The sequence below is a fragment of the Microdochium trichocladiopsis genome (genome assembly GCF_020744255.1).
Source record: "Microdochium trichocladiopsis strain MPI-CAGE-CH-0230 chromosome Unknown B0I36scaffold_4, whole genome shotgun sequence".
Classification (NCBI taxonomy): domain Eukaryota; kingdom Fungi; phylum Ascomycota; class Sordariomycetes; order Xylariales; family Microdochiaceae; genus Microdochium; species Microdochium trichocladiopsis.
The window spans coordinates 590,457-604,316 of NW_025763547.1; the positions used below are offsets into that span (position 1 = coordinate 590,457).

Consider the following 13,860-nt stretch of genomic DNA (forward strand, 5'->3'; position numbering starts at 1 on the left):
TGTTTCTTGTTCGGCAGCGTTTGGGCAGCACGGGCACGGCACCAGCGGCGGGACGACAGGAGGCAGGCGGCCCGCCTGGGCAGGCTGGCGACAAGAGGGCCCTGTAGCTGGACGGGGGCGCTGGGGGCGGACAGGAGGTACTCCTAAGCGCTGCGTGCACCAAAGGGGTACTTTTACACCCAGGAGGCAGGAGGCAGGAGCAGGCGCTAAGGGAAGTGGTGCAGCCTTGGGCGACCATGTGCGGGCGTGGCCGCCCTGGGGAGCGTGCACAACAACCCTCTTGTTGGCAAGCATGCATAGTGCAACAACGGCTATGCGGTATATTCATCCATGGCACAGAGAACCACAGGGCAGAGTCAGGCACGTCTTGCCAAGGCACGAGTGAGGGGGAGTGAGGGCTTCCGGCCTGGGCAGAGGGTGCGACGGGACCGTGTGTGACGAGGGACGCACGCAGGTGACGGGCACGCAAGCCTCCAGCCAGTCACATTGCAGCCATCACACGGCAGGGCGGCTACGGCTGCTGACTTTGTGGGCACGCACGCACAACACACCCAAGACAAGACAGGACAAGACCAGAGTGACGACGGCCAGCCTGCTCCCAGCCAATTGCTCGCACGCGGCTGGGTCCAGACCCGGCCATCCATCAATCCATCCTTCCGTCTCAAGATACGCAGGACAAAGAAATGCACACCAACGCCACTGTCAAGGCCAAGAACCCACACTGGAGGTCCTCACGGGAGGTCCTCACGGGACAAGCATCATCACACTCCTCTGGCCGACACCTTGACAAGCAGACTTGGCAGGTCAGGTCAGGTCGGAGCCGCGTGGGCCGCCTCCAGCCTTGCTGCTTCGAGGCTAGCTGGGATCTCCCCCCAATTCCATCATGGCGGACCGTCCGTTGCTCCGTCAAGACCAAGAAATGCCACTGGCCTGGCCTGGCTCCTCCCCATGCTAGCGTCCAGATTGTCCAAAAATAGCAGCCAATCACGTCACACATCTCCTTGGAGCAACCACTTGCTCCAAGAGTCAACAACTTCGTCGAGCCAATAACGAACAATGCTATCACGTATTACAAGAGAATTCAGCTGCTCGCGCTCCTCTTAGACCGAATCTGATAAGAACATGTTAACATAGACACAAAGCTTGACGAAGATCTCGACAGCAGGACAGTTGAACATCATTATCTCTGTCCAAAAGTTGGAGGTTGGAAGTTGTGTTTACTTCGAAAACAATGCTATGCCATGCTATTTAGAGAATGCTGTAAGGTTCACCTCATTCAGGCCATATAATGACCACGAAACTCAATCTCCACTCTTCCATATCTCTAGGAAACGACGATAGGCAGCTGGCCCTGCTCCATCAACCACGTATCCATGTCCTTCTCAACCACAACCTCGGCGCGGGAATCGGGCTGGACGGTCGTCAGCTTCTTTTGCAACTGTTTCGTTGGCTGCCACCCCATCAGAGATGTGACGAGCTGCCTTTGCACAGCAGCCTGGCTGGTCGACCTCGTCCGGCGGCAGCGGGTCGTCATGTGCGCACTGAGCCGCTCGGCATCACCATCCATCATCTCATCCACTCTCCTCCCAGCAGCAGGCTCTCTCGGAGAAGTAGGCTCCATGTACGCCAACACGAACCAGTCCGGCCTCCCACTTCCCCCGTCCTCTGCGAACAACCCACCGCCACCCGCAAAGTTGAACTCCGCCGAGTCCGTGGTGCAGTTGAGCATGGCCGTCTTGAGCCTGGGCATCCGCGCCGTCGCCTCGGCGAAGGCTTCGACCAGGGGCGCCATGGTCTCCGCGCAGGGCGTCGTGCGGAACACGTTCCGGGGCTCCATGGCCGCGAGCCCGGCCTCGCGGGCAAAGCTGAACTGCTCGTCCCCGAGCTCCGAAACATCCTGCGCAACCACCATATTCCCGCTGTCGCCATCGGTCGTCGTCCAATCGTCAATGTCAAACTGCGGCGGGAGTGCATCACGCGGAGGCCGGCCGGTAAAGTACCACCCTCCCGAAGGGGTCGTTTCATAAAAGTTGATCTCGAGGCGGCGCATCTGCTTCCAGCCCTTCTTCTTCCCCGCCCCGTCGTCGGGCAGTCCACGGAGAAGACCCGGATCAACCACCCCCGTGACCGTCAAATCCGTCAGACCCCCCGCCCTCCCTGCGAGTTCACAGATCGCGCGGCTCAACGGGTCATACTCTTCCCCATCGCCACCATCCCGCACCGTCAAGACCGGCGGAGCGACCCGCTGATCCCGCCAGCGCATCTGGAAGAACAGCATCTCGGCCCGCTTGAGCCTCGGCAGGTCCAATGCTGCCATCACCGCGGCGAGCTCGAGCCGGTTCTGCCGCCGCAGTGTGGGGAAGCGCTTCTCGTTGTCGCTCACGTCAATGTCGATCGCCTCGAGGTTGGGCATCCTGCTGGCCAGCAGGTAGGGCACTTTCGCGTATGTCATGCGGAACCCCCACCGGTTCGGGGGCTGCTTCATCACGAGCTCGCTGATGCTGTGCAGGACTGGCAGGGATATGGAGGAGGAGGAGGAGGGGGGAGAAGTGGAAGAAGCAGAAGAAGGAGAAGAGGAAGGGTCGTCAGGGAGCAGCGCGATATGGTGGTGGAAGTATCTGCCCTCGTGGATCGAGGCTCTCGTGCTGGTGGTGCTGCCGGCATTACTCCCGTCCAGCACGGAATCAGCCCAGTCCCACTCCCCTTCCACTGAATACGGCCGGTCGCTCCGCGAGAACGGGTGGTTGATGCACAGCCGCAGGCCATTCTTGCTGTCCCCCACCCCGGCGGCCAGACTCGGGTCCTCAATCTCCCATGTCTTGAGGACTCGGAACAGCGCGCGGATCGCCGTCGTGTACGCGACGTCGTTGGCCCGGCGCTCCGCCAGGGTCTCGATCCGCGTGCTGGCCTCGCGGGAGTAGGAAGGGAGGACGATGTCGAAAGTGAGGGATTTGAGGAGGTGCTGGCGCCGTTGCTGTCTGCTGTGCCTGCCGCCAGAGGGGCCGCTGAGGGAGGAGAAGGTCTTGCGGAAGGTGGGTAGTTCGTCACTGGCAAGCCTAATGTGTGGGAAGGTCAGGCGCTCGATAGACTTCTGCCATTTGCGGGATATGGTTGCCAGCGGGGCAAGGGATGTTGTAGGCTCTGAAGAGGAAGAGGCCGAGTAGCGTGACGATGTTCCGGTGAGTGTGGATGATAGTGATGTTGTGGATGATGATGCCGATATGCTTGGCGGCGACGACGAAGAAGATGCCGACGTTGCTGTCCTCTTCTTATCGTATGGGCTCTTGAGCCGTAGGTGTCTAGGAGCCAGGTACGACACGATGTGGTCTATTATTTCTTGCGGAAGGCGGTCCATGGTTGTGGTTGTTTGCAACACCAAGGGGACAGCTTGTGACTTCCAACAGCGTCGAAGCGAACGTGTTCGTTCTCTCGTTATTGAGCCAAGAAAAAGATTGCACAATATCCCCGTCTTGGCAATTACAATCTGTTATACAGTTGAAGACTAGAACGCCAGCATGAGTTATGAGAAGGAAAAGTGAACAATGGAGGGCGGACAGGCTATATCAAACGGGAGCAACCCAAAATGATGTCAACAAGCACCATGCTTAACCTCCGGTGTCCACCAAAAATAGGTTCGATAAGTGCTCGACGCGATGTGGCACAGCACTAGCGCAACACAAATAAGGACACCGGCGAATAAAGCGAGAGCCACGCCCACCGAAGCCTGCGAGCCCGAACTCCGGAGCGGAAAGCAAGCTGCTTGACCGCCAGACAGCCTCCGTACACCACGGCGAGGGTTCCGATCCGCACAGCCTTCTCCCAGCACTCTACGACGATTGGTGGTGTCCTGTGACGACTCGGCGGCCGGTCGATGCACTAGCGCCAACCACGGCCTCGAGCGTGTCCATGGCATTGGTGCTGCGGCTGAGCCGCATGGCAGAATGCTCCGGCGGGGAAAGGGGGTTTGATATGCACTCCGGCACCCCGAGCATGGGTGGCCGGTCTTGCCGGTAGATTGCACTGCAGTGACGCAAGCTTAGATAAGCACAAGGTAGCTCACTGCGGCTTTATGGTCTAAAGAGTCATTCGAGATGTGCCAGCCGTGATCCTTGGAGATGGCATGGGCTTGTGAGGGAGCCGGGACTCCAGGAGGAGCCATTGCTGTTCTATTACCAGACCATGAGAAGCAGAGACTGGGCTGCAGCATGTACTTGACAATTCGCATGAGGCAGAGCCATCTGTCGAGAAATCGATGTATACGGCTGAAGAGCCATGCTTGTGATCTTCCACACTTTGATCCTGCAACAAAAGGGATCCCCCAGCTGGACGATGGTTGCTCATCACAGTAAGCGGGCCCCAGCGGGACTGCCAAACATCCCGTTTCGGCAGTTGAGTGTCCCCGCGAGCCAATCACCGCCCGCTCTTGGGGCCAGCACGACTTGTGCCCCACATTTCGGGCGGAGAACGATCAAGTCGTGTTGGTTTTTCTCCGGCCGGCTGGGTCGTCGCTCTCTGTCTGTCTGCTGTGAGCTGCACAGGCACGTGCTCTAGGCTTGCCTGCAGGTCTACGGAGCAGGGAATGCACCCAAGTTTCTATTCCTGTAACATCTGCCGCACGGCAGTGCTCGCGATCGGCGTGTTCATGCCGGCAGTTGCAATGAGATCCGCTTGACTCAATGCCATCCCCTTCCAGGAGGTACTTCCCTGGACCGGGCAACCAAGGCTTGCTGGAGGTTGGCGGAGCATGCGTCACCTTACGACCTTTGCGCCTCTAATTATTCTCGCGATGCTTCTGTTGCTTTCACCGGAAACTCGCTTCGATGCCAGCTGTCGGATGCGGCTTAGCTGCAACCGCGGGATTGTGATTATGTTTGACTAAGATCGGACATTCTTGTTCCTCACAGCAGAGCGTATGATCGCCACGAAGGTGTTGTATGCATCCTTTGAGTGCACTCGTCCTTCGAGCCATCAAAAGCTGCTCATCGGCCGCTCTCTACATTTTAGTGTCACATAATTTCTTCGCCATATGGGCAAAGAATCAGTTCGCCCTGGAAAAGTAAAACCATTCCTCCCTTGATCACACGGAGTGAACAAGAATTCAACCACACCACGCCTGCCCACCCCTCCCTCTACTACAACGCCTACCAATTTCCACATGCTTGTGAACCGCTCACTTCTCCCCTATGCCCATGTCAATCATGATCTTGACGTGCTTGTCCTTCTCGTGGATCAACGCCTCGAAGCCGTCCTCGACAACCCGGTCCAGCGCAATCTTGCGGGTAATCATTTCCTGAGGCTTGATGGTGCCTTTTTCCAGAGCCTCAATGACCTTGCCAAAGTCGCTCGGAAGGAAGCACAGTGCTGTGGATTGTGGTGATATGACGTCAGAAACCGCCCGCTCTAGTTCAACAGTTTTCATCGTCGGCTGCGAGAAATACTCACATCCTTTGTAATTCTTCTCGTGAAACACCAGCGAGTTCGGGTCAAACCCGACCTTGCCATGCCAGATGGCCAGGTTCACCACGGTCCCTTTCGCCCTGACCGCTCTCGTCGCCGCGTCCAGGCTCTTCTCCACGCCCGCACAGTCAAAGGCGATCTCGGGGCCGTACCCGCCGCCGAACTCGAGGCACCTGGCCACCACATCTTCCTTTGCGGGGTCGATGAGGTGCGTCGCGCCATACTTCTGCGCAAAGACCTGCCGCTCGCCCGCCATCTCTGCGGCAATGATCTTGCCCACGCCGAAGGACGGGAGGCACTGGATCACGGCGAGGCCGATCGGGCCTGTGCCAAGCACGAGGACGTTGTCGCCGGGCTTGATGTTGGAGATGGAGATAGCGTGCCATGCTACTGTCAGAGGCTCGACGAGGGCTGTGCAGTGTGGTGAATCTCAGTAGACTAGGACCGGGCCGGGGGGCTCTCGAAGGAGCAAGGCGGGAGGGGGGGAAACAATAAACTCACCACCAACCTCGAGCGGCACAGAGTCCGGCAACTTGAACACGGCGTCCGCATCCGCACACACATAGTCCGCAAGCCCGCCTCCCCGCCCGCTCAGCCCCAGGAACCCATTGCGCGTGCAACAGTTCGTGTGGCCCTGCCTGCACGGCACACACTCGCGACAATAAAGCGTCGGCTGCACGGCCACCCGGTCACCGGGCCTGATCATTTCCCCAGCGGTCCCGTTGCCAAAAGCGCCCACCTTGTCGCCGACCTCGACCACTATCCCGGAGAACTCGTGCCCGATGACGACGGGCGGCGTGTCGCCCGTCAGCGGGTGCGGGTTTCCGGGCAGCGGGATCAAGTTCTGCGCGTGGTGGTACTCGTGCAGGTCGGTCCCGCAGATGCCAATGTACGCCGGGCGCACCTTGATCTGGTGCGGCTGGCACTGCGGCTCGGGCACGTCGGTGTCGAGACGCAGGTCCTGCGGGGCGTAGTAGCGCAGAGCTCGCATGTTGGGCGTGCAGGCCAGGAGAAGAGGGTGTCGACTTGGATATGTGTGTAATGGTTTTCAGACAGACAAGAATGGTCAGCCTGTGAGGCGCCGGTGGCGGTGGTCTCTATCTGAAAGAAGGACGACTCCCGTATGGAGTTCTGAGATGTGTCTTCGTCCCAGGCGCAATCACCAGGAAAAGTCTGGTCGGAACGTTCTACCGATTTGAATGCTGCTACTAGAACCACCTCGCAATGGCTTCGCAGTGTTTTCGTTTGCTGAAGCCTGATTCATTCGGGCAGAAGCTCCAGAAACAGACGAGAGGAAATAACCAGCGGGCCATCTTGAATTAAATAATGTTCACTTACAGAACACGCGAGGTCCCGGAATAAACTTCCCGTCTGAATGAGGGGGGAGCTACTACTCCTCCGCTTGCCGCGTGAGGGGTCGCCTTCCCACCCGCAAGAATACGTGCACCGGTGACCCAGCGTTGTTCTTTGAGCATTGCGATGCTCATGAACCAGCCACTGGGAATGCGCGTCTTTCCCGTGCCGCCTCGAGTGTGCCGGTTCCCTCAGCCATGTTCTGAGGCTCTATTTGCCAAAGCGATGTGTCGTCTTAACGAATGATTGACCGGTCCATGGATGTGCCCAGTAACGCGATACGCGGCTCCAGGACAAGCATACCGACGAAAGACAGCCAGGCCATGACTCGAAAAGGCAAGCAAGCCTAAACATCCCTTCCCGAAACACAAACTGCCGACTCACCCCAACCGTGTGTCCTGCAGGGTCAACTGATCCCCTCCGCCGTGGAGAAGAACGGGTGCTCCCCGCACCAAAGCCAGAACCCCCTAATGTGGACGCTAGAGCGCGGAACTGCCGGATGGGGCAATCCGGTCACAACACCTTACCGCGAGGCCTTGGCTCTTAGGCTGATATCGGCTTGGAGGCCGTGTCCGATGCTCGTCCTACATGCCGATGATCAATGACACACGGTATTGGATCCAGCAGGCGAGCGAGCATCTCTGCCCCGCACGAAGCGCGGGCCCAGAAGCGGTAACACGGTGCCAGCTAGGGCAAATCCGGGGTAAACCCGTCTCGATCTCTCCCACCCCACACCATACCACACAGAACAGACAAAACGCAATGGCGGTACGAAGCTCTATTGCATTAAGAAGCTCCACAGTCAACCTTCTTACGGTGCTTATTTGTAGCCAACGTGCTTGATCATCCAGTACATATATCTTGGATGAGAGCCTGGCGTCAGCCATAGACTTGATTCGGCGGAGGCTTTTGGTAAAATCGCCGCACAATGCAGGCTCGCTATGCTGAATATACCCGTGGCGGACGGTGGTAAGACCGTTAGTCAAAGATCAATTCGTAATCGTCGAGTCTCTCGTCTTTTTCGTGGGATTTGTATGGATCTAACCGCTGAACTGTTGCGTGAAACTGCGGATACACCAGTAACTGAGCGGACTGCAACGAATAACACAAGTCCAGCGCAAGGCTTTGCAAATCCCGGAACGCTGACCAAAGTCAAGAATGACTCTTCTTTGCACGTACGTGTCTAGGCGCTTTGCTAAGCATAACATGGTCGCTGTTTTTATGCACTGCCAGCTCAACCTACCACTCCACCGTACCGAAGCTAACAGGCTTTATTTGACAAGCACACCTCCTTGTCGGACGAAGTGACCCCGGACTTCCTGTTTGGGCAGTGGTCTAGTTTTGGGGTCAATGGCATGGCGTTCGACCTCAATTGACAGCACATGTCACACAGCCCGAAGGCCTTGGGTTTTAGGCTTCTCTAGGCATAACACGGTTCCGCTTCTTTTCCTTGCCTGGATTTTCTTTTGACATTCGAGGTACCTAGAGATATATACTCGACAAGAAACCGGGAAGGTTCAGGTAGAGAAATGCGACTCCAAGTCGCCAATTTCCGTGTCAACAGATCTGATGTCTTAACAGTTGCAAGCCCGACACGATCTGCTGGTATACTTGGCCAGTTTTTGTGATGGATCTACCTGATAGCAGCACCCGCCTACTTGAAGGACGGGTTCGCGTTGTTGTAGAGCTGCTCAAAGTACTTCTCGAACCACGAGCCAGCCTCGGGCGCAGGCTTGAGGGCATCAGACTTGCCGCAGTTGTAGTCGTAACGAGCAGCAGAGGTGTCGCTGGTGCCATCACTCTCACCACCAGGCTTAATCCAAACGATAGCCTCAACGAGAGAGTTGCCAGTGTTAGAGGTAGGGCGGGTACCGAAACCAGTGCCAATGGCGTTGCACCAATCACCCCACTCAGCCTGGCCAGTAGGCTGCTTGCCGCTACGGCCCTGGTCAACGATGAAGCGGGCATCCCAGCCGCGAGACTTGAGAAGAGGCTGCAGCGCGTTGATGTATCTCTGCTCATCGAAGTTGGGGTTTGACTGAGCGTAGCTAGGTGCAGAAGACAGGGAAAATGCGTTGTAGTTGGCGACGTTGGTGGCGAGTCCGCGAAGAGCCTTTGGCGACCCAGCGTCCTTGTACAGTTGCGCGAACAGGTCGGCAGCGGGACCAATGTTGGCGGGCCATCCGAGCCAGCCAGCATGACCAGCATCGAGATACATGGCGACATTGGGCAAGTTGAGTTTGGTGACGGCGTACTTTGTGCACTCGAGGTACGCCGACTTGGCGTTGGAACACTTGGCAACGTTCATGTTGGTGACCATGTTGGCGAGCGAGTCGGGTTCTGAACATTGAAGTTAGATAACGACATCAGAATTGGATAAACTGAAAGCCTGAACTCACCAATAAGCAACAGAAGGCGAATGTCAGAGTACTCCTTGAAAAGGACGACGAGAGCGTCGATGTAGGCCTTGTAGTTGGCAACACCGCCATTGGCGATGCTGTACTCGCCGTTGGACGCCGCGGCGGCACAATCACGGTCGGGCAAGTCGTACACAACGAAGATGGCAGCGTTGGGCGGGCTGGCTCCAGCTGCATTGGCAGCACGGATCTCCTTCAGGGTGTTCTCAGCAACAGCGATCTTGGCTTTGGTGTCACTTGACGGCATCTTTTTGTCAGTACTGACCCATCGCGGAGGCTTGGGGGACGACTTACATCCACTGGAAGCTGGGAACCTTGGCGACCTTGGCGGCGTTGGCACCCAGAGTAGGGACGGCATAGGCAGAAACCTCGGATGCGTAGAACGAGTTGGCCCACATGTTGACTCCAGCGAAAGGGTTGCCTGTGTAGGTGGCGGTCGTGGCAGCACGCGCCTCAACAGTGGCGGTGGGCACGTCGGTAACCTGGCGCTCCTCGACCACAGGAGCGGCCAGAGCCACGGAGCTCAGAGCCGAAAGGCAGAGCCACTTAGCGAGCATGTTTGCGGTGGAGAATGGAATTCTTAGGGGTCCTTGATGAGAAGAGCTTGCTCGTGAGGAAACATGTTGGATGAAGAAGGCGAAGAGTGCTCCCTTTAAGCTCGACGACTCCCTTGGGGTCCATCGTATGACGCCCGAGACTGTCGACCTAACCAGTTGCATTCATCAACACAGCCCGTCCCAAATCAACTTCAATATGGCGGCGTGTGAGGGACCGACTGCCACTGATGCAATACCAATCACAACTAGCTCATGGAGTTGCTTGGCAAAGACTTGACGGGTTTCGGCTCGACGATCCGTCCAGAACAATGTTGGCGGGTCCATTCGGTATATTTGCCTCTCGGCAACCAGCTCTCTACGAGGCCGCTCGGGGACCAACTTTACCGTCTACTGTCACAGCGAGTCTCCACGACGGGGCCATCATTACGGTGGGCGCGCCAGGCGACCAGGTGAAGGTCGCGGTCAGCCTTGAGGTGCGATTGAAACAAGCAAGGATTGGCGATGGGATATTGCTTAACTCGGAGGACCAAGCTCCAGGGTGGCCGAGATGGGGAATATGCGGAGAAGGGCGAGTTGGCGACGAGGGTCAGACTACCGGAGGGCTTTGGTCAAGTGCCGGGCTCTCGAGTCTGCCGACAGGGGCCAGCGTCACAGCGAGCATGTCGGTAGTCCCAGCTGGTGTGCGCGGCGAGGCAATTTGAGCCTGAACCTGCGCTGCGGGATACATCGCCTTTCCAGAATGGATGCAGGTTCGTCAGCTCAGCATCATAAGAGGCGTAGTGCGCCGTTGATGATATTGCAGTCAATCATGATGTGGCTGAGGGACAATGGACGGCGCCGCAAGGTGTCCCGCCTGATGGTCACAAGGGTTGCTCTCAGCAGGGATGTCCCTCTCGGAAGCCCGTCTCAAGGCGAGATCTGGGTTGCATCCGCGATTATGGATGATCGTGTGCAAGGCGAGACTGAAGCTGAATCAGACGACAATGCAGTGCATTGGGATGCTGTCCTCGGCCGTCCTCTGAGCAGCGCCGGAGAGAATGAGGTCTTCAACAAAGCCTGGTCGGACGCGGGTCTGGTGCCACGTGTGGGGAAGGCACGGCTTGGCTCTGTTCCTGCCCCGCAGACCCTTGCCCCTGTCTCGATCACTCTTGGGCCTGCTTAGCTGAGCTTCCAAGATAGGGGATGGCGATCGCATCACCTCTTGACATCCACTCTAGCGCAGCACACCACACTTCGCGACACCTGGCACAACCCTCCACCCGACGACAGCCGCTCCCTCAATTGACAGCTTCCCTGTTCCCTACCTGGCCCTTGTTCGACAGCCACTCCGCCAGGCTTCCACCCCGACCAAACTCGGGTCGTCGGCGCCATGTTGTCCGGCGTCCTTATATTCAATCAGAAGGGCGAGAACCTCATCTTCCGCGCCTTCCGCAACGACTGCCGCCCGCGCCTCGCCGACGTCTTCCGCATCCAGGTCATCTCAAACCCTCAGGTCCGCTCGCCTATCCTCACTCTCGGCAGCACCACCTTCAGCCATGTCAAGCACGAAAACATTTACTTGGTTGCCATCACAAAGAGCAACGCCAATGCGGCGCTCGTCTTCGAATTTCTGTACCGGCTGATCCAGCTCGGCCGAGGCTACTTTGGCAAATTTGACGAGGAGGCTGTCAAGAACAACTTCGTCTTGGTCTATGAACTCCTAGACGGTGAGTTGGATGCCGGGAGGCGGTCATTGCCTGACGCATTTGTCACTGACTAGAGAATTGCTACAGAGATCATCGACTTCGGCTATCCGCAGAACACAGAGACCGACACACTCAAAATGTATATAACGACCGAAGGCGTCAAGTCCGAGCGTGCTGCCGAGGATTCTGCGAAAATCACAATGCAAGCCACGGGTGCTCTGTCATGGCGAAAAGCAGACGTCAAGTACCGAAAGAACGAAGCCTTTGTCGACGTCATTGAGGATGTCAACTTGCTCATGTCGGCGACCGGCACAGTACTGCGCGCAGATGTGACAGGCCAAATCATAATGCGAGCATACCTATCAGGAACGCCAGAATGCAAGTTCGGCTTGAACGATCGCCTACTACTCGACCACGACGGCCTGCAGACATTACCGAGCGGAAACAGGCTGGGGACAAAGGCGACGAAAGCCGCGGCTGGCAGCGTCACTCTCGAGGATTGCCAGTTCCATCAATGTGTCAAGCTTGGCAAGTTCGACTCAGACCGCATCATCTCGTTCGTGCCCCCAGACGGAGAATTCGAGCTGATGCGGTATCGAGCCACCGAAAATGTCAATCTGCCATTCAAAGTGCACGCCATCGTGAACGAGGTCGGCAAGACAAAAGTTGAATATAGCATTGCAGTCAAGGCAAACTTTGGCAGCAAGCTCTTTGCGACAAACGTTGTTGTAAGGGTACCAACGCCACTCAACACGGCGCGCATCACGGAGCGCTGCACACAGGGCAAGGCCAAGTACGAGCCCAGCGAGAACAACATAATATGGAAGATCGGTCGCTTCACTGGCCAGAGCGAGTTTGTGCTCAGTGCTGAGGCCGAGCTGACAAGCATGACGAACCAAAAAGCGTGGTCGAGGCCGCCACTGAGCCTGAACTTTAGCCTTCTCATGTTTACGAGTTCGGGTCTGCTTGTGCGGTACTTGAAGGTTTTCGAGAAAAGCAATTACTCCAGCGTCAAGTGGGTTCGGTACATGACTAGGGCAGGCTCGTACGAGATCAGGTATGTCGAGGCGCCCCTCATGCTCGGGTTTGAGTCGGTGCTAACTACTACTGCTAGGTTCTGAGCTGGATCATGAGTTGACGATGACTATTAAAAGCTCGCACGCAGGCTGTCTTGGACAGAGACGGCGTCGTTGTTCGCGAGTCTGGGACTGTGAATTCGCCGGCCTGTGACACAACCTGCACGCGCCCTGGTGGCTTCAAAACTATCCAGTATGCCTGGGAGTGAGGTGCAAATCGCGTCTTCGAGATGGGACACGCTTAATGGAATGGAGTTGTCGAGACTTGATGTGCACAGGGGTGTTACAAGCCGTGACGATGGAGCGCCAGGGCACTCATATTTGCAGTCACACGACTATGCAGGTGGCATCCTATAATGCTGGGAACCACGCAGGCAAAGATAAGCGAAGGTGGACCATATCCAATCAATGATAGAGAGGTCACACTCGACAACAACGACCTCGAAATACGAGGGCGGTCTGAGTTACATGGGTTTGGATGTGATAACAATGTGTATTTAAGTGCATACTCTTCAAGTCGAGGCTGTTGGGACGTGGTGGTGTCAGAGAGTGGCACGGGCGTACCAACCTCGCGTAACACGGCCTGACTATCCAGCTGAATGATCGTCCTGTCTTGGTTACTTAAAAAGCAGGCTATCCTGAGAATGACCTGCCTCCTTCGCCCTAGCTTACTACGACTGCATTGCTGCAGTCAACGTCAGACGACGTTGCACATCGGACCTTTCCAGCCGGCAGAAGCAGGCTTGGCAGCAACAGCTCCCCGGTCATGAGCAGTCGCACAGAAGTACTTGAGGCCATGTGCCCGGAACTATCCACTGCACTGGTGTCGCTGGTTGCGATCTGCATCCGGACACCGACGGGCGGGAGGAGATGTCGCTACAGGCCGTTACTGACCAATTGCGAGCTCGGCCTGTCACAACGTGGGCTATGCTTTCTGCCAGAGTTGCAGCGAGGCTGGGGTTAGCCTGTGACATATACCTAACATGGTCATGGCACTAAATGACCCTCTGCAGTTGCGCGGAAAGTGGAGGTTTTTGCTCATTAAGGGTGCAATACGACTTTGGTGCCCAAATTGGGGGGTCCATGCTGGCGACTCCAGACGCCGGCACCATTTCTGTCCCCAGTCTTGTACATGTATGAAGAATGCACCGACCAATTGCGGCGTCCTTTCGAGAGCTACCAGCAACACGGCAAACAACCACCGGCCCCCCTCCCCACCCTAACAACAACTGCCGCCGACTTCCCCACAGCCGTCCCATCTATTCACGGAACAAGACGGCTCCCCAGTTTGGCAAAGCTGACGACGATGACTCTT

General features: G+C 57.0%; 4 protein-coding genes across 4 annotated transcripts; 1 reads left to right on the forward strand and 3 right to left on the reverse strand.

The window, feature by feature from the left end:
* Positions 1-1,120: 1,120 nt before the first annotated feature.
* Positions 1,121-2,179, reverse strand: B0I36DRAFT_319931 (uncharacterized protein). The gene has a single exon (XM_046153477.1). The coding sequence runs from the start codon at positions 2,048-2,050 to the stop codon at positions 1,325-1,327; it is 726 nt and encodes a 241-aa protein (XP_046013560.1). The 5' UTR covers positions 2,051-2,179; the 3' UTR covers positions 1,121-1,324.
* A 2,643-nt stretch (positions 2,180-4,822) lies between these two features.
* B0I36DRAFT_319934 (sorbitol dehydrogenase) lies at positions 4,823-6,897 on the reverse strand. The gene is made up of 3 exons (XM_046153478.1): positions 5,959-6,897; positions 5,443-5,868; positions 4,823-5,361 (listed from the first exon to the last, which is right to left on the reverse strand). Exons 1-3 carry the CDS (start codon positions 6,446-6,448, stop codon positions 5,171-5,173), a joined length of 1,107 nt encoding a protein of 368 aa, XP_046013561.1. The 5' UTR covers positions 6,449-6,897; the 3' UTR covers positions 4,823-5,170.
* A 1,567-nt stretch (positions 6,898-8,464) lies between these two features.
* On the reverse strand, positions 8,465-9,784 carry B0I36DRAFT_241470 (putative 1,4-beta-D-glucan cellobiohydrolase C; the record flags this gene model as incomplete). The annotated part of the gene is made up of 3 exons (XM_046149847.1): positions 8,465-9,150; positions 9,210-9,463; positions 9,522-9,784. 3 exons carry the CDS (start codon positions 9,782-9,784, stop codon positions 8,465-8,467), a joined length of 1,203 nt encoding a protein of 400 aa, XP_046013562.1.
* A 1,268-nt stretch (positions 9,785-11,052) lies between these two features.
* B0I36DRAFT_100052 (Mu homology domain-containing protein) lies at positions 11,053-12,709 on the forward strand. The gene is made up of 3 exons (XM_046147697.1): positions 11,053-11,490; positions 11,557-12,526; positions 12,584-12,709. The coding sequence occupies exons 1-3, from the start codon at positions 11,154-11,156 to the stop codon at positions 12,588-12,590; spliced, it is 1,314 nt and encodes a 437-aa protein (XP_046013563.1). The 5' UTR covers positions 11,053-11,153; the 3' UTR covers positions 12,591-12,709.
* Positions 12,710-13,860: the final 1,151 nt, after the last annotated feature.